The sequence below is a fragment of the Suncus etruscus genome, chromosome 3 (assembly GCF_024139225.1).
Source record: "Suncus etruscus isolate mSunEtr1 chromosome 3, mSunEtr1.pri.cur, whole genome shotgun sequence".
NCBI lineage: Eukaryota > Metazoa > Chordata > Mammalia > Eulipotyphla > Soricidae > Suncus > Suncus etruscus.
In genome coordinates, this window is record NC_064850.1 from 148,178,143 (window position 1) to 148,198,105 (window position 19,963).

At 46.8% G+C, this 19,963-nt stretch overlaps 1 protein-coding gene across 1 annotated transcript in view; it reads left to right on the top strand.

Annotated features, from left to right (window-relative positions):
- The first annotated feature begins 916 nt into the window (after window positions 1-916).
- The window catches only part of ROR2 (receptor tyrosine kinase like orphan receptor 2), a 104,790-nt gene continuing 85,743 nt past the window's right edge, over window positions 917-19,963 (top strand). The window contains exons 1-2 of the mRNA XM_049770912.1: window positions 917-980; window positions 1,370-1,441. Coding sequence (XP_049626869.1) covers window positions 917-980; window positions 1,370-1,441 — 136 coding nt within the window. The remainder of the gene's footprint in view (window positions 981-1,369; window positions 1,442-19,963) is intronic.

Genomic DNA, 19,963 nt, shown 5'->3' on the forward strand with positions numbered 1-19,963 from the left:
GGGACTTTTAAACATTTTGTGAGAAGGGTCCGTTGCCCATAGTCCTATTTTTCTTTGGGCTGTAAGGTAACCTGGCATTTGCTTGCTGTGGCTCTAAATGGGCAACCTGGCTGTGTTGTAGGGACATTGGGGCCCATTACTCCATGAGTGACTTGTAGAGAGCAGGTCCTCTGCATCTGCTTGAGTTATATATGACAAACTCTCAGACAAAGCTAATGCCTGTTGAGTTCTCTGCATGCATTTGCTGTCTGGGTGCACTCAGGTATGCAGCAAACACTTCAGCAGGTCTTGGCTTTGATAGCCATGGAACTGAAATGGGGAAGGGGTCCTGGAGTAGATGAAGGCAGGGGATGTGGGGGTGCACAGGCACTGAAAGTAACCTCAGGACGTTCTGGAATGTTCCAGAAATAGCAGCGACTGTGACCATCCTTTCTGGGGAGCAGGACGAACCAGGTCCATCACGCTCATTTTGCAGCCAGGGAGAATCTGCACTTCCTACTTCCTCAGAGGAATCCACAGCACCGGCCAGAGCCCCATCCCCCTTTGCTGACCCTCCTCACCTTAGCAAGGCTTCGGCTTGGATCCTGCAGCGGTGCTTTTGGGCCATATCTGGCTATGCTCAGGGATCATTTATGGAAGACTAGGGAAACTGTATGTGATGCTGGAGATCAAACTGAGATCAGCCATGTTTCAGGCAAGCACCTTGCCTGCTGTACTATGGCTCTGGCCCACAATATAGCCTCTAAGGACATTGGTGGAGGAAAGCAGGCACCAGTGATGGGTTGGAATGTTGTATATTTGAAACCAAATTTTGAATAACTCTGTAATTCACAAGTCACCCACAGAAAGAACCAGTGGCAACCAGCAGCCCAGTGAGGCGCTGGCCTCAGAGAAGAAGGTGCTCTTGGCTGTCGTCATGTCGCCTGATTGCATCTCAGGCGATGGTCCCATGTTTTTCTTGGTGATGCAGACTGGTGTAGGTGCCTGGCACTGAGAGATGATGTCCATTCAGAGTGTGGGTGTTGCCCTCAGCGGGGTCTGTGGATTCTCATCTGGGCAGCACTGGGGGCTCCTTTTGGCCTCTGTGAGGGCCAGGAGAGGCAGCTGTGCATGTGGGGCCTCATAATCGACATCCCAGAGCCTCTGCACCCAATCCTGGGCCTTACTCTTCACTAGAGCAGGTGCAGGGCTACGTGTCTCCCCATGATGGAGTTTCCATGGCCATTCTATGGTGTGAGGGTGGGATCTAGGGTGTCTGTTGAACACCAGACAGAGCCCAGGGAGTGCCTTTCCTCAGGGAGGTGTTGTGGAGCTGCTGGAAGAATGGACATCACCTGGGAGGCTCTACCACAAGTCCCTGCTCCTATAGCTAGTGTGAGGCACCCGTTCCACCCACAAGGACCCCCAACTGCCACAGCAGTCACACAGGCCTTCATTGATGGTGAATAGCTCTGTGGTGCAACCTGTGGTGATCCTGGAACAATCGTTATGGCCACACCCAATATTGAATTGAGGATGAGCAGTTGTTCCTGTGGTACTGGGGGGTCGAAGCCAAGATTTTTCTTGTGAAAGGCAAGTGCTGAAGCGTGGAGCCACACTCTAACCCCATTTCTGGCTTCTTGGTGCTGCATCCAGCATTGCAATTGCTTCTTTGTTCTGTGGCTCATAACTATTTAAGGTTTTAAGTAAAAAAGTGAGCCTGTGCTATCCTAAGAAAGAGACCTGCTGGCCCCAGAGTCACAGAGACTCTCACTCATGGTATTCAGGGACCCATTTTGCAGGATCAGCCAGGAGTTGATGGTTTGATCTAAGCATGACAGAACACTGTGCCAGGCCAGACATGGTGTCTGTCTGGAGGCTGGTTTGGATGCCCCTTCTGGATCCAGTGTACTGTGCATTTGCCTTGATCTCCCAGAATATTTGCCATGAAGCCTGCTCTGGGTTTTGTGTGAAGACTCTTAAGTAAACACATCTCCTGAACAAAAACTAAGCAGGAAATGGGTGATGTATTATCTGTGACTTACGAAGAAATGAAAGGAAATGGAGAGGAGTAGATATTTGCTCAAAGTTAGGGCTTGGACTCTGTGGCAGCAGATTAATTAGCAAGGGCTCCCTGTGTGCTTTCGGGCCAAATATTTGCCTATTTGGGACGATGTGATTTTTCTAATCACCTCCCTACTTATGTGATGGACTTTCACTTATCAGCCATCCATAGAGCTGGGGCTTTGGTTTGAAGGTGAAGTTGTACTGTGGAAACTGTACAGTGCCTCTTGTCATCACTTCCTGCTCGAAATCTCCCTTTCTGAGGCTGACCAATTACTCCCCAGCTTTGTGTGTATGTGTGTGTGTGTGTGTGTGTGTGTGTGTGTGTGTGTGTGTGTGTCTGTGTGGTAGCCTCAGATTTGGGTGGACACCGACAAGGCTGATTCTTTCCCTGAATCCTGAATGCATTTTAGGGAAGTCACTACATGACCAAATGAATTTACTTAGAAGTGGGATGGACAGTGTGTCAGTGGCTAGCTGGTCGATATATGCTGCACCTTGAGAACATTGTCAGCTGGTGTCTGTGATGTCTATGGTCATTTAGTCACACATTAGCAATTGATATGCAAAAGGATTTTGAAGAGCATTGCTCATATATTTCCAATAGAAAAAAATAGGAAGCTAGAGACAGGACATTTCTTATATCAAGTTAATTAATAATTGTGCCAAATGAAAACAATAGTTTTGTAAACTAGACATTCTCATTAATAAACATGTAAAAATAAAATTAATAAATAATAAATAATAAAAATCAATAAATTAATAAAAGGTAAAAAAGCCATGTGGGATATTGTTTTTCCACTATTGCTGATAAGGCACAAATCAGAAACAAGGAAAGATTTCATAGATTTCATAACAAGTAGATGTTGTTTTTATGAGCTTATGAGTTCTAAGACCCTAAATGTAAATAGAATATTTTAATTAACTCAGTATGTTTGAGAAAAACTTCATATTATCAATCAGAAACTTGTATGGATGAACAAAGCAAATATGGGTATGTCATTGAAAAATGAGTTGTCCCTAGTGAAGTAATTGGAAAGTTTTACCAAAGGAAATGATAGTATTTTGGAATAGTGACATAATAAAAAAAAGATAGTAATTTATTTATGCTTTGTAGTGCCAAACTTCTTATATATGTTAGTTTTTCTCAGGGAAGCAATCTTTACAATTATGTCCATCCATATCCTAGCGGGATTCTGGGAGACACTTTTGGTGATGAGCACAATGTAATCTTAAAACAGGTAACCTAACTATGTGTTGAGTTGTCAGGACAAATCTATATCTGAAATGAGATATGTATTGAGTTGGAGAGACAAAACCCAGATTTTTAAAGAACAACTAATGATACAGCACACTCTTTGTATACATTGTATGTAATCATATGGGAATAACCATATAATTTAATAGATTATTTTTAATTTTTTTGCATGTACCAGGCAATGTGCCAGTGTGCCAAATGCCTGGCCTCTGTCTGAACTCCAGAAAAGGGACATTTTCCTCTTTATGGGCACATATGGTCCAGAAAGGACAAAAATATGGTATTGTTCATGACAGTGTAAATAAAAACTTAATCTCCAAACAACACTAATCTTGAGGTGAGAAGAAACATTTGTGTTTGTTTAGGGTGTCTGAAAGGATGCGACCAAAATGCAATCCTGGTCTTGTCTGACTCAGCATAGGGCAGAGGGCGAATGATTTTCCATCATAATGCTTTCTGCTCACTTCCCAGTTTCTACAAAAGTGGGCTTATAATTTGCTAATTAAAACAGTTAAAGAAGTACTTGGGTAGCATTTTCTCTGAATATTATATACTTAGTAATTGTTATTTTTTTTGTGAACACTCACATTATACTACTGTCTGGCACAATTGCAGAACTTTAATTTTAAAGACACTGGTTATGGGTCTGGAGAGATAGTATAGCAGGTAGGACACTTGTCTTGCATACAGCTGGCCAGAGTTTGATCCCTAGCACTCCCATGGTCGCCTGAGCTCCACCAGGACCAAGCCAGGTATGATCCTCAAAACAAAACAAACATAAAAATTAAAAGATGCTGATTATATATGAATACAGAAAATGGGAGTATGTCAGAATTTAGTCTGTGTGGGACAGACAGGCATCAAAACTGTGCATAGCCCACTTGGGCTATAATCTGCCCAGCCCTTCACTTAGGTCCCTTTCACCGACCTATTCAGAGCTGATTGAAAAGTGCAGGAAGTCACACAGAGGTAATATGTGATGGCATGGGACCCATGTTGGGGCTGGTATGTTTCTCCACCCACAAGTTTATGCTTCCCCACACACAGGCCCAGATGAATCTGTGTCAGGGAGTGACAGTGGCAGCCTCACCAGGCCAGTCCAGCATAGGGGCTCCAGATGGTTCCCTGCATCCCTGCTCATCCCACATCATGAGGCCAGTGCACGGGGAGCAGTAAAAGGCGAAGTCTGCATATGGGAGGTTCAGGGAGGGATCAGCCTGGACCTTCCTGTCCCCTGTCCTGATGTCTGGATGCTGTCATGTCTGGAAGTCCAGTCAACCCAGCCTGGTACTCTGATTTCCTGCCTCTTCCAGCTTCTCTGTGTGGGGCTCAGGGGTGTTAAGGCCAGGACTTGTGTGCTGCAGACTTGTTCACTGCAGTGAAAGCAGATGTGTATTTTTCTTTCTGCCCCTACATTACAAGGCACATGTCATTTGTCACAACTTCCAAAGGACACATGTTGGGTGATGACTTTGTGTGCAGCAGTGAAATCTTGTACCCTCTGTCTGTCTCATGGATGACACCCTGTGTCACAGTGCATCCTAATCACAAACTTGGGGCTCCTTCTGGGTACAGAGCACTAGGAGTGTCCTCATACCCAGAGCCCTGTGTCTCTGCTCTGGTGATCTTTCCTTTAAGAAATGGAGTAAAGAGGGCTGGGCTCAGAACACTCCGCATGCCAGGACTTCTGGGTATCTTCGACTGGTATGTTGGGGGCTCTGGGCAGGACAGCTAGCCACAGGTCCCCTGGGCTGACCACTTAGTCCAGGGGACCGAGATCCCCCCACACCAGGCGGGTCTTCAGGGTCACGCCTGGTTAATCGGGCCCTGGGGGAGGGCGGTGAGAAATTCCTCCCTAGGCATCCAAAAACTACAGAACCGCGCGGGGGCACGAGCCCCCATGCACATTTTATGTATTAAGAGTGTTCCTTATCCTTATGTTATGTTTTGTGTATCCAGAATGTTCATTTTGTATTCTGCCCTTTCCCACAACCCTACAAAGCTCTTTTTTACTCCTTAACTCTCTAACCCCCCCAAACGTCACTAACCTACATTACTCTTTTTATCTTCAGTACTGTACAATCCTAATCACAGAACAAAGCCGTGCATTGTGTGCAACAACCCCAAACTGTTTCAAGATACATATAATGGACATGTATTTCTTTAGAATATTTTGTGTTTTTTCTCTGACAGCTATAATTCTTACTAAATGTTGTCTTATACAGTGACGATTCTAACCACTTTTTATCTTCTCTTTATGAGCTGTTTAACAAGGAATTTTGGTGAAAGAGTCCCACATTTTAATGGTTATGATTGAACCATGTCATGGGAATCGTTGGATTTGTTCTTATGGCCCCCATATGTGCCAATAACTTCACGTGGCATTGCTCCTTTTTTGCATAGGCACATTAAAATGGGAAAATACTATACATACAAATAAGATCCTATCTTATAGAGATTGGAACACACAAATCTTGTAGTGCAAAGGGACCTTACACCCTGAACATTGACATAACGACCTGGCACAGACCTCAGAAGAAAGGACATTTTCCATTCACCCCTGAACCAGGGAAGCCATCCACGAAACGTCCAGGCTTATCTATAACATCACCTGGAAGCAATCCTCTACCTCGGAAGACCCTACACTGCTCAGACATCAACTTGCTCAAAAGAGACTTCCCTTCACAATGAGAAGACTTAAGAATAACAACGACCTGCTTACAGGACAGGGCTCCCTGCATTGCCCTTTGACTGTGAGGTGAAACGAGAGGATGCTCCACATCCTGACTTCAATGTAGGATATGCAGATTCCAGGATCTTTAATACAGAAACATGATACCAACAACAGAGACTAAGTGAAAAATAGAGGTGTGTTGGCACTACAGACAATGTCTTGCCTGGAGCCTAGAGTTGGTCTTGTGCCAGGAAACTTCAGGGGTCGGGTCTCTTTGTATTTAGGCCAAGGTTATTCCTTTCCATGTCCCTCATATTTTGGTGGGCCTATGCAAACAACAATTACCACTCTAACACCATTTTTACTGTGCTCCTTTGACTCTAATCCTTAAAAAGAACCCACTTAAAATTTGAGTTAACTTAAGCTAATATGCATGTACATGGAAATGTAAAAAAATACTATGCCTGTAATGTTTAAGGAGTTACGTAAGTTTTATGGCTTTAGATTGCCTTGTGTGCTGTTAAGAAATATAATAATGTGTTACAATCTGGGGACTCGAGGGACAAAGTAATTGTACATGGATTCTGTCTTATTTATCTTAATGTTCTTTGACTGAAATTTCAAAGTTAAGATATCAGCAAGGGGACTTCTGAGAATTATGTTATGGGTGATTGTACTTCCACTGTAACTTTACCTTGTTCTCTTTCTTTGCATCTTTGTTCTCATAATTAAAAATTAAAAATTAAAAAAATAAGCTGAAAAAAAAAAGAAATGGAGTAAAATATATCAGAGACAGCACAGCTGCCCCAGCTCAGACATTTGCACCTTTGTGCACACCAAATGTGCTTGCCTCACATATTTGGATCAAGTTGGTGAAAGTGGAGTTGGTTACATTTCAGATGTCCTAGGTCGTCTTCTTTCACTGTTTTCTCTCTTCTCTCAGGACTTACTCTTGGTTTTGCACTCAGGATTTACTTCTGGTAGTCTTGGGAAATCATATGGGTTGCTGGGAATTGAAGCCAAGTTAGCCAAGGCAAGGCAAGAGCCCTCCCTGCTGTACTATCCATCCTATCCCTGCCTTTTCTTTTGCTATCAACAGCTGACTGCCCCACTTTGTCCTGTTCAGCTGCCCCCCTCCCCATCTCATCTGGGCCCTCTAGACTCCCAGTTTTGAGGTTCCCCAATCATCCCATACTGACCTTCCCTTGGAGCTTTCTTCAGAAGGCCTCCTTGACCTTGGACTGTGTTGAGTTCAGGGCCTGCCCCTGCAGGCCTGAGCTGGGCATGGCTACTCTGGAGGCCCCTCCAGTGACCAGCAAGAATAGAACCTCCCCGTCACCTCTCGCCAGAGTGGCTTCTCCCTGAAGTCACTCACTTGGTGGACACAGTGGCATTGTGGCTTTGAGGATCAGTATGTCCAAGCAGTTAAGTTTGCAAGGTGTTTGCTTTGACGTGAGTTTGGGGAGAGGTGTGGCAGGAGGCTATTGTGTCCGACCCTGCAGATTAGTTCCCACTGCTTGGGATAATCCTGAAGAGTCTGGGGCCTAACTCAGGCCTGCTGCCCACGCAAATGAGGAAAGGTACCTGGGACAAAGCCTGCAGTTGCCTCGATATGCCACACGTGTGTGTGTGTGTGTGTGTGTGTGTGTGTATCTGTGTGTCTGTGTCTGTGTGTGCGTGTCTGTATCTGTGTCTGAACTTGGGCTATTCCCCTTCTTGGGTAGAAATGAGATCACAGGACTGGGGTCCCAACTGTGGATCCCAAAGCAGCTGTTTCTATGGGATGGCTTGTGTGCGTGCAAGTTAATGTGAGTATGCATGTCTCTATGTGGGTTATGTCTGTGTAGGTATTGTATATATATATATGTGGGTCTCTGTGCACATATGTATATGTCTGTATACATGTAAATCTTGTGTATGTGTCTACATGTCCATTTGTATATGGGGGTGTTTCTGTATATAAATCTTGGTGTTTTTCTGTGTATGGACATGCTATTGGCTTATCTCTGTAAGTCTTGTGTATGTATATGTATATTTCTGTTTATGTGTGTTTGTTATGTATGCCTGTGTGTAAATCTTATGGATGTGTTTCTGTATGTTTAGATATGTGTTACCAGTCTTGTGTATGCATGTGTGTATATGTACTTGTGTGCCTATATGTCCAACTTGCATGTGTGTGTGTGCTTTTGTATTTAAGTATTGAGATGCATGTGGAATATGTTTGGGGAGCTCCTTTTTTTTTTTTTATTTTGGCTCACCCCCGGTGATGCTTAGGGTTTACTCCTGGCTATGTGCACAGAAATCACTCCTGGCTTGGGGGACCATATGGGATGCCGGGGGATTAAACCACGGTTAGACACCCTACCTCTTGTGCCACCGCTCCGGCCCCTGGGGATTTCCTTCTGCAGCCTGAGGGCAGCCAGCAATGCTGCTTCACATCATCCCGATGCCACACTATGGGCTGTGTCTGGTGGGAGCAGTTCTATGAGGAAAGAGTGATGGACAGATTTGGGAAGGGTCTCGTGCTAGTAAGTTGCTACTATTCTTGGGGCAGAGGTATCCTGGTATCTGAGGGAATGTTGATGTCCCCACTCCTACACCCAGTGATGTTCACGAGTTGTCAGGCCCATAGCACGCATACCAGCTAGTTGGCAACCCTGTGCAAACTCATGGTTGTGATTTACAGTAAATGTGTCTGTATTGGAAACTCCAATGAGCCCCTGTTAGTAATGCAGGGCCTGGACCAGGGCATGGTGATAGTGATCATTTGCCTGTCTACTTATTCTGAAATTACTTCCTCTAGATAAAAAATGTCTCTAAAGTAGTATGTTTAGAGAGGACAGAGAAAAACACCAATATCCTCAAAGGAAAGAAGTATGGGGGCTGATCTTAGAAAGGGAGAGGACCTGGAAAACCTTCAGAACTTGAAACTAGAACTTGAGTCTGAAAGACCCAGGTGGGTAAAGTGACAGAACAGCAGAGAGAGCCCTGGCTTTGCACTTGGGTGACCAGGGTTCTATCCTAGGAATCCCTTAGCATCTCTAAGTACCGGCAGGAGTAATCCCTGAACACAGAGCCAGGAATAAGCCCTGAACACCATTGAGTCAGACCCCCCAAAAAGAAGAAAGAATTGAAATCTGTTTTCCCAAAGTTTTGTCAGATGGTTGGTGACTACGGGAGCCTGTCTCTACCCTTTCCCAGCTTCTTAGCATTTGTACCACACACCTGTTGCTGGGCCAGCTCACAGGAGGTGCTGAGTGATGATGCCCAGTGTGTTGGCTGGCAGATAGCGTGGCCTCTGAGTCCTTGCTCCAAGGTCAGCACTTGAAGGATCTAGCTAGCTTGATCATGGAGCTAGCTTACATGAGGAAGTGTGTTGGGGGGAGTTGGTGGTGAGAAACTGCTCTGTCTACAGTGCTGAGTAGACCTGTTGCATGCTCACATTGGTCATTTATTTGGGCAGTGGTTGAGTTTCCTCCATGGTTTCTGAGTTGTTTTCCCTCTGAGCACACAGAGAAGTAGATGTGCCCCCGGACACAAGCACACATGAACCATATGTGCACACATAGACATATTTTGTAGGCACATTTAGAAGTAGATACACATACAAGGAACGCACATGAGCCATATGTGTACATGTGTACTCATACACAAACATAGACACATGTGAGTATACACCCCTTGTGTGTGTCTGTGTCTGCTTCGAGACAGGTGGGGCTGAGACTGAGAAACTTGGGGCTCCTGTGTGGGGAGCTCTCTGTGAGGGCTGTTGGGTGGAGGAGGTAATATGGGCAGAGGGCTGTGAACAGTTGTTTTATGACCCTCACAACACTGGCTGAGAAGGAAGCCCTGAGCAGTGCAAGGACCTTCCCACCCTTTGCCGTGGATGGCATCTGTCCATGCTCTGTGATCAGAGATGGTAGACATGAAGGCTGGAAGTCTCAGTGCTGGGGACAGATTTGAGCAGCTCTTTGCCAGTGGAGTAAGGGGTTGGGGGGCTGCACCATCTCCTGTGCACCCCACTTGCTTATAACCTCAGCACCCCAGGCCCTGACACCTTCTATTGGTGTTTGGCTTCCACATTGAGTGTGGAGGGTCTCACTCTCAGATGCTGCTCAGTGCCCGATTCGTCTGAGTTCTGATTTCCCTACAGACCATGCATCTCAGAGATGTGCCAGCACCTTCTGCAGAGCCATGGGCATGTCCTTTCTGCCACTGACCACCCAGCCCCAAGGATGTTGGTGTCCTGCACAGTCCATGGTATCTAGACTCTGTAGGGGGTCTTGTGGAGAATTGGAGGTCGGTCACCTGAGGGCTTTGTGGCTGTGGTGTGTCTCCCAGAAGGCAATCTTGAGGACCTGTTGTTATTTGTTCTGGTCAAAGCTCTGAAAGGAGGGGGAGCCAGAGTCATAGCACAGTGGTTAGGGCACTTGCCTTGCACTCAACTGGCTTCAATCCCCAATATCCCGTATATCCAAACCCCCACCCCCAGCCCACCAGGAGTGATTCCTGAGCACAGAGCCAGAAGTAAGCCCTGAGAACTGCTGGGTGTGAAACAAAAAAGAAGGAAAAAAGACAAACAAATAACAGTTTATTAAGGATTCCCAGTGCTGGGTCGTTCTGTGGAGCCCAACTGTATGCTCTTCCTGGATTGGAATGGAAGGTGTTTAGCCAGGAGAGAAATCTGTCATCTCTGAGGTCACAGCATTTGCGTCATTAGCGGATCTATCAGCAGCATGGGAGACCCTCAAAAATGCTGGTCAGTGTTCTTGGAAAGAAGTCAAAGTGTGGGCCGTGTGAGAGCCTTGGAGCCTTTCAAGACCGCCAAACTGAATTAATTTAGTTTGGCAGAAACTACCAAAACAAACATAGAGTTTAGAAAAGCAAAGTTTCATATGATCCCCGCTCTGGCCTCTGAGGAAAGGAAACGCTTTATAAACAGCTCCCTCCCCCACTGATGATTTTAGGATTGTGTGGAACAGCTATAAACAAACCCCCAGACCCCAGACCAGCCCTTGGGGGCCTCCTATGAACTGACAGCTGGGGCAGTGGTTTCTTTAGGCCTTTGCTCCTCAAGTAAAACTGCATCCTGGTCCTTAAAGCCTGCACCCTCCCTCTGTTTCCCATGTTTCATGGTCCTGGGATACAGAGAACTAGAATGAGGCCTGCCCAGCTGTTTCTCCTTTCTCTGGCTTCTTGACGTACCCATCCATGGTCTCCAAGTCCCTGGCACAGCTATGGCCAGGGTGACACTGGTCCTGACTTGCCTTTGTCCTCCCAGGTGCTGGGCATTGCACATACTGCTGTCACCCTGTGAGTCTGCACACATCAGAGATGGGTCATCAGTCTGCCTGCCCCCACACTGAGTGGGCACCTTCCATTCCCATTGTCACCTCTAATGTGGAGTTGGCTAGGATGAACACAAGGAGTTTTCTGACATACTATGCCTGGGGGTCTGAGGCCAGCTGGGAGGCACCCTTAGAAGGCAGGCAGAGTAGTTACGGGGTCCTGACCCATCTTTAAGAAAAGCAGTTGGGTCTTGTGCGATAGCGCAGAGGTAGGGCGTTTGCCTGTCACATGGCTGATCCAGGAGGGACCTCGGTTCAGTCCCCGGTGTCCCATATGGTCCCCCAAGCCAGGAGCGATTTCTGAGCGCATAGCCAGGAGTACCCCTGAGTGTCACCAGGTGTGGCCCAAACATCCCCCCACCCGCCCCAAATAAAGAAAGAAAGGAAAAATAAAACATTTGGTTAAAACATGCAGTCAAGGGGTCTAGAATAATAGTATAGCAGGCAGGGTGCTTGCTTGCCTGTAACTGTCCCAGATTTAACCCTTAGCATTCCATATGGTTTCTTGAGACCTGCTAGGAGTGAACACTGAGTACTGAGCCAGGGATAACCACTGAGCATCATGGGATGTGACCCAAACACCAGGGGGGAAAAAACCAACAGTCACACTTTAGTTATTCTGATAATGTTGTCTTAAAATGGTGCCATTTGCTATGGTGAATGGGTAGATGTGTTTCCCAGAGCCTCCTTAAAAGCGTCTGCTGGTTTCCTGACTGAGAACAAACATGAGAGTCCTTTTGTCAGTCTGTGCCATTTGCTTCTAGATCCTGGGGGACTTAGGATCATATAGAATGCCAGGGATATTACCTGAATCAGCTGTGTGCAAGCCAAGTGCCCAATTTTCTGACCTATCTATTCCTCTTAAAGGCCACCACAGCTGCCAACTCTGGAAGAGAGAGGAACAGTATATTGTAAAATGGGCTGAGGGTTATTACATACTGGGAATGACTGTGAGGTCAGTATTGGGGAGAGGGCATGTCTTTGTGGGAGAAGGATTTGGTGGACTAAAACCAGGCTTCCACACTTTGTCATAAAAAGAGCCTTGGGGGTGCCCAAGACACTGAGTGATGTGGGTGGCAAGTCTTTGCAGGTATGTGAGGCACAGAAAAATGTGGAAGCACTTTATTTATTTATTTATTTATTTATTTATTTATTTATTGCCAAACAGCTGGGGTGTAGTGGTGAAATGTGGAAATGTGGGTGGAAATGACTTTGGTGGGCCAGCACTGGGCCGTGGCACCTGTAGCAGGGTGCAGGCAGGGACGAAAGAGAACTGCATTGGGAGTAGAAGCAACTTCTTACTAACAGCCCTGGAGGAAGTAGGGAGAACTGAGCAGAATGACGGTTGGAGTTGGACTTGTCTTGAGCAGGAGCAATGACACGCTACCCACCTGTGTTCAATCCGCAGTAGCCCATATGGTCCCTAAACACTGCCAGGAATAATTTCTGAGTACAAAGCCCAGGGTAATTCCCAAGTATCATTGGTATGGTTCCAAAACAAAACACCACCGTCCATCATTCCCTGTTTATTTGTTGAGAAACAATTTCAAAGGCAGGGGCTTCTAGAAGCTGCTGAACATTACTTGGGCCTTTGCAGGTCCACAGGGCCATGTGGGGCTGGGCTTGTTGCATGCTGGGGAGTGATTTAAGAGCTCCTCCCCTCTTTATTTTATTTTTCTTTTTATAATTTTGAGCACCACTGGCTGTGTTCAGGGATTACTCCTGACTCTATGCTTAGGGATCTCTCTTTAGTGCACTTGGGGAACCATATGGGATGCCTGAGATTGAACCTAAGTTGACTGTGTGCAAGGTAACTGCCCTAAACAGTGTACTATCTCACTAGCCCCTGCTTCCCTTCCTGATGGTTTTTACATTTTTGTGTTTGGAAAACATTTCCACATTCCCTTACTGCTGCCCATTGATGATGGTTTCATCAGTTTTCCTCAATTTTTATCATTATTTTCTTGATCAATGGAAAAGGTCCCCTGAGTTTCTTGGCTTGGCTACTGGCCCTCTGGGACCGCACTGGCATCTTTTCATTGTAGCATTTGGTTTTGCAGGAAATTTACACAAAGACCATCATCTTTCAAAGGTTGTCACTTTTTCATCAAGAATACCCCTCTATTGCCAGCGGGCAGTTTCTTAGCAAAGAACAGTATTTAGCCTGTTTATTTGAGGATTAGTGAAAATCCTGTAATTCTCTATAAGCCTGTCAAAAGCAAGAGGCGCTTGATTTAATGCCTCAGTCATGAGTAAAACACACTCATTTTACCTGTAAATATTTAATGTTCTCTTTCAAGCACCTTTTTTGACCCTTGTATTCTAATTGCCTGATGTTTATTTTTCAGACCATGTGATCGTTTTTATGATGAATGAAAAATGCGTGTGGTTTCTTGCTTCTGAGAAGCACCCAGAGTATTTTGCTCATCAGAGAAAAGGCCTTGGTGTTATGAGGCTGTCTGTAACACAGCATTGCTGGGAGTGACAGTGCTTCTGAAAACATAATGTACAGTGTTTTTTAATAGAAGAGGGTCATTGACATTATTGGATTTCCTTCTTGAAATGTAATCTGCATAGCCATGAACTTCTAAGTCCCTTACAGTAGACCTTTAGAATTCCCTAGATGACTTACATTGCTAGAATTCCCTGATCCCTAACTTAGACTCGTTACTGTTTTTTCTCTGCCCTGTATTTTGAGCTGCTGGTGACAGGGCATTTTGCTCGGTGGCAAGCCCTTGACAAGGTTCTTGGCAGAAAAATGCATTTCTCGCCTCTGCCTGTGCCTAAGGGAAGAGGATTGTCAGTGACTGTGTCAGTCCCTCAAACAGAATTTAACTAAGCCAGTGTAGGATCTAAACATAGTTTTCTTTGTTCACTCTTTCTTTGTTCACTCATGTTATTAATTAACATGTTTGTTTGAGGTCACGCCCCATGGCCTTTCTCAGGGACTATTTCTGGATCCATACTAGAGAGTCACTCCAGCAATGTTTAGGATACCGTACGGGGTGCCATGGATAGAGCCCAGGCCACCAGCTTGCAAACACATTTAAGCATCTCCTAGTCCATCACTCCACCTGTTTTTGGTTACATCCAGAGATGATCAGGGCTTTCTTCAGATTCTGCATTCAGAGACCACTCCTGGTGGGCTCAAGGAAACTTGCTAGGATCTAATCTTATCTATTGCACTATCCCTCCAGTTCCTTTCTGGCTCTTTGTTTTGCCTTTTTTGGGGGGATGGTGGCAAAAATCGGTGGTTCTCTGGGCTAACTCCTGGTGCTGAGGGATGAATGGGATGCTTGGATTGAACACAGGTAGGCCACCTTACTTTTTGTAGTATCACTCTAGCCTTGTTTTACTTTATTAAACTGCAGATAGCACAATCTTATTAAATAATCAGGCTGTGAGCATGAACCTCTGAGAAATACCTCTTCATCTCTTCTTTCCCGTCATCTCCCAGATCCTTCAGTGGCACTTTTGTCTTTTAGAGGTGGGACTAAGGAAATGTAGCCATAATAGTTTGAATTGTGCTTGGTTGTCCAGTACCTCAGTGTAGGTCTTGGTGTGGTTGACTCACAAAAACATACCAGCCCATTCATGGTCCAGAGCATGGGCAGAGCTGCTTGTGGCCAGGTTCCACTTGAGTTTCATAAAAGTCAATCTGTACGGGTGGGCCCTGCTCCCCAAGAAGGACCCTAGACAGTGACTAGACTCTAGAATGATGCTTGTTTTAGGACCCTCAGACTGTACATGTTTGTTATCCAGGGGACGTGGTGTCACCCACTCCATTGTATCAAGGCCAGCCCTAAAGATAAGGAGTATACATGAACACACACACCTAACAGACATGCATGCCTCAGAAACATACATGCACCTCTTATGCATACCTCAGTCACATGCATATCTCTGACATACAGGCACACTTCAAACACAGATACATGCACGCACAACTCAGAGATAACTCTATACATATGCACAACTCAGGCACACTAACTCAGGCACATGAACACTCCCTAACACTTATGTGCACAAATACACGTATAGACACACTCAGGCACATTTACAAAAGCGCACACTTCCCCCAGAATATCTTCGTTTCGTTTTGTTTTGTTTGTATTTGACATTCCCCTCCCCGACTATCTTTGTATTTATTTATTTTTTGACTTTTGGGTCACACTCGGCAGCGCTCAGGGGCTACTCCTGGCTCTATGCTCAGAAATCACTCCTGGCAGGCTCGGGGGAACATATGGGATGCTGGGATTCGATCCACCATCCTTCTGCATGAAAGGCAAACGCCTTACCTCCATGCTATCTCTTCGGCCCCTGTATTTATTTTTGGACCCGGCGTATTAGTATGTTATCCCTTTCCCTTTGGAGGAAGAATGTCCTGTAAATAAAGATACTCACCAAGTGTCCGGGTACTTCTTGTTCTGCCAGCTCATACTGTGGACAGTGGGGATCCCTTCTTGATAGTCGAAATTTTCTCCCGCCAAGACAGCTCCCTCAACTCTTCTAGAATGGCACAATTCTGACAACACCTTGGGGACCAGGGATGGGCTGGAGTGGAGATGGAGAGCCCCTAAATGATTGGGAGAGATGCGGGTAGTGTCAGGAGGGCCGAACCAGGCCTATGTGCTCGGATGTCCCTGACTTCTGTGGGCACGATGCTCAGGAGCCCGGGAGTAGCCCACAATGCAGGCCTATTTGCCTCTTACAAAAGGCTCTTTCTCACTGCCGCATTTCCCTGCTGCCGTTTACTTGGCTCTATTCACATGTGGCTTTTCAGTGGTGTTCCACAGACAGCAAACCCTCCTGAACCAGACACGCCGGCCCCAAACAATCTGGTTACTGTTTAAATAACCAGTGTAAATAATGAGCCCCTCCATGGTTCAGAGTATAAATACGCGGGGACAAGTAAGAGTTCTGTCGGCTGAGAGTTTGGTTCTGCGAAAACATGAGCAGCTGTAATTTGTAGGCTGATGTGGGGGTGAGTGAGGTGAGCTGCGGAAAGCTGAAGTGCCCTTGGTATGAGTTTTGTCCTTGTGTCTGGGGGCTGACTTGGGGATTAGTGGGTTTGCAGCACCTGCCAGAATTTATTTCGAAGCCTGTACTTTCACATCAGGCTGTGTTATGAGTTCCCTGGCATGGCTGGTCGGGCACCACCACTGATGTTGTGCAGGGGTGGCCAGGTTATTCTGCTTCTCTCCTGGACCTGATAGGCAGCTCCAGGCACCCAATGAAGCAGGTGGTGGAGGTGGAGTCACAGCACGGGACAGGGAGCTTGCCAGAAGGAGCCACCAATCTTGGCTGTTGGCTAGAGCGTGCCCAAGCTCAGTAATGTGGGCTCTAGAAGTCAGCATGTCTCTGGTCAAGTCTGTTGGACACACAAGTATTTGATTTCAAGGCACAGAAGGAGGTGGCTGGGCCATGTGGCTGTTGGTGGAAGTGAAGGTCCCAGTAAATGGAGCCAGGGCATGCCAGAGTCATGTCAGTGCTGGTGATTTGTAAGGGGCTACCCTGGCTGCTGTGCCTTCTGCTTGCCAGCTTGATTGCGGGCTTGAGGGCCATTCCTAGCATTACTTGGGGCCATACCTAGTAGTACTCTGGGACTTGCTCAGGGCTTGAGAGGTGCTCGAAAGGTTCTCCCCACCTTGCTTAGGGACTACAGAGTGCTGGGATCAAACCCAGGTTCCTGCTGCAAAGCTGTGCTCTGGGCCTTTGAGTGTTCTTCCCCAACAGGCCCAAGCTTGAAATGTGCTTACATTTCTTTGGATCAAACACACAGAACTGACACAAGACATTTTCATCTTCAAAGGTGCTTGTGGCAGGAACCATGCTCTGCAGGGTTGCTCAGGGAAGCCCAGGGCTGGGCAGAAGGGACAGTGCACAGGAATCTTCCTGGATTTTTTTTTTCCAGGAAGAAAGGAGAATTCAAGCAGATCAGGAATGTGTTGCTGTGTGGCAACAAGTGGGGCTTAGGGAGTGGGGATAGGGTGGGGATTGAGGGTGCTTCTGCAGGTGAGCAAGGCTCTAAACCAGCAAAGCAGATCCAAAACAGGGCTTGGGGCAAGGCAGTGGGCAGGACAGGGACAGAGAGGCTGAAAGCAGAGCTTGGGAGGGAGCCCTGTCATATTTTTTTGAGGGGGGGCACACCTGATGGTGCTCAGGGGTTACCCCTGGCTTTGCCCTCAGGAATTACTGAATTACTTCTGTGGTGCTCGGGGGACTGTATGGATGCCTGGGATCAAACCCAGGTTGACTGTGTGCAAGGCAAGTACCCTACCCGATGTGCTATTGCTCCAGCCCCAGGTGTCCCTGTCTTTAAGGACTGGACACAGGCCCTATCCACATAGGAGAAGGCCAGGCAACCTACCTGCCCCAGGCCCTGGGTTATGAGCTAAAATGCTGTACCCTATATATGGGTTCCTGTGGATGGAGGTGGGAAGTCAGAGAGCTCCTCCAGTGTCAATGCTAATTCCACCATACAAAGCTGCTGCTTGCCCCAGCTTCGAATGGGGAAATTCATTGTCCCTTGGGCCTCAATGGGGAACAGGGCCACTCCTCTTTGTACTAGAATGGGGAACTTTCCCCTTCTATTGCTTACCCACTGGAGCTCGGTGAGCGCAGGGCTCCAGGGACTGTGTGATGGATCCTGTATGTACCAGTATGTGCCCTGGTACTTGCTCTTGTGCTGCTGCTTTGGAGAAGAGCTGGGAGGACATTTACCTGCAGTGGTTACCAGATTTGCTCAACATGAACAGTGGTGAGAGAAGGTGGGGCTGTGCCAGGAGGGCGAGTCTCTGAGGACTTCTGTGTGTGTATATATGTGAGAGAGTATATGTATGTGTATGTAAATGTGTGTGCATAGACATATGCACACACTAGAAAATGTTCTGTACATTTCTGGGCCTTATTTATCTATGTACTTTTAATTTGGGGGCCACATCCAACAGTGCTTAGGGCTGACTCATGGTTCTGTACTCAGGGATCATTCCTGGTGGGCTCAGGGAACCACTTAAAGTGCCAGGGATGGAACTTGCATTAGTCACATGTAGGACAAGTGGTGCTTTTTCCACCATCTTGTCACTATAGCCCCCACTGGCTCTTTTTACAGTGATACTGTAATCAGGTCCAGAAATGAATCATGAGCTGAGTGTTAGCATTCACCTATAAATGCTTCATTACTAACATGATTAAGAAAACAACTAGAACTGGGCAGAGGACCATGCAAAGCAACCCCCCCTCCCCATGCTTAGTGATCACAGTTGCTGGGCTATCAGTGGGGCTCTCCTGTGCCCCTTTCTCAGAGAATGACATGACACTGGTTGCCTTGAATGCTATGCTGGCAGGGTTACCCCATAATCTCTCTTGCATGTGGTTTCCGGACTCAAGCTCCCCTTTTTCTTCACTAAGGTGCATCAATGCACATCTAGCCCCAGGCATAGCCAGCATGACCTGCCATGGAAGTCCCTTTGGGAGCAGCCACTGAACTGTGGGCACTGTCCACTTTTTTTCTGGCACCTGATAGAGAGCAGAAGTGGCACTGCACTTGTGCCCACTCAAAGCTGAATCCACCCAGCCCACAAGGGCAGCAAAATATCATATACCATATCTTCCAGGAAGCTGCCAGAAAGGTGTTGGCTTGCAGGGACACAGAGGAGGGATGGCCTGGGGGCCTTCGGGGTTCTCACCCACTTTTCTCCCTATAAGAGCTTGTAAGCAGGTGAATAATCCCTATGGAAACATCTGCAGAAGCACAGAGCAAAGCCACGCCTGTCCATCTGGCGGGCCCTGGGGCTGACCACACTCCATGAAGGCCTCCTTGTGAAAATGGAACTGGGTGTTCCCTGGAAAGTGAACTGTACAGCCCAGAAGGCTTTCCCAGAGGAGGAGGTGTGAATCTGATAGAAGACAAAGAAAGGGTGGATAAGAAGGTGCGCCTTGGGGCCTGCCACCCACCACAACCTCACTTGAGCCTACAAATCGACACAGGGGAGGGACTTGACTGAGGTGGTCAGCTTAGTACTTGGGGGCAGTGGCTGACCACCAGGGCCTGAGGTGGAGGTGTGGGGTGGAATTTAGCTGTGTAGTGGCCATACCTGATAACAGGAGTAGCAGTGTGGCAGCATGTGCCATAGCAGTCAAGAGATACAGCAGAGGGATCTGTGAAGCAATTCTGGAGGAGGCCCAGGACTTTTGAACACCAGGAGCCATTTAATCGTGGCAGGCATGAAATAAACAGAATTCAAGTATTAAAGTGAAGTGCTTTGGACAAGCAAGTGTTCTTTTGTGAGATGGTGGATTAAGGGGGCACAGAAGTTATCCCTGCAGAGCTCCTTGCTCTAAGCTTTTAACTCATAAAGAAAGAAAAAAGGAATTTTCCTGGGGCGGGATTTGGGGGGCGGGTTTGGGTACCAACAGAGAGGGCAGCCTAATGGAATGAAAAGTTTCTGGTGGTCCCTTTCATTAGAGTTACACAGCTTTTCACTCCATCCTTTAGCTGAGTTGAATAGCCCCATCTTAACTTCACAGTCTCCAGCATGTGCTTCCTGAACTCTCTCAGCCCACCTGTTGTTCCTACCCTGAAGATCTACGCTGGGGATAGGGGTGGGGGCCCAAGGTAGGGCCAACATCTCTCCTCAC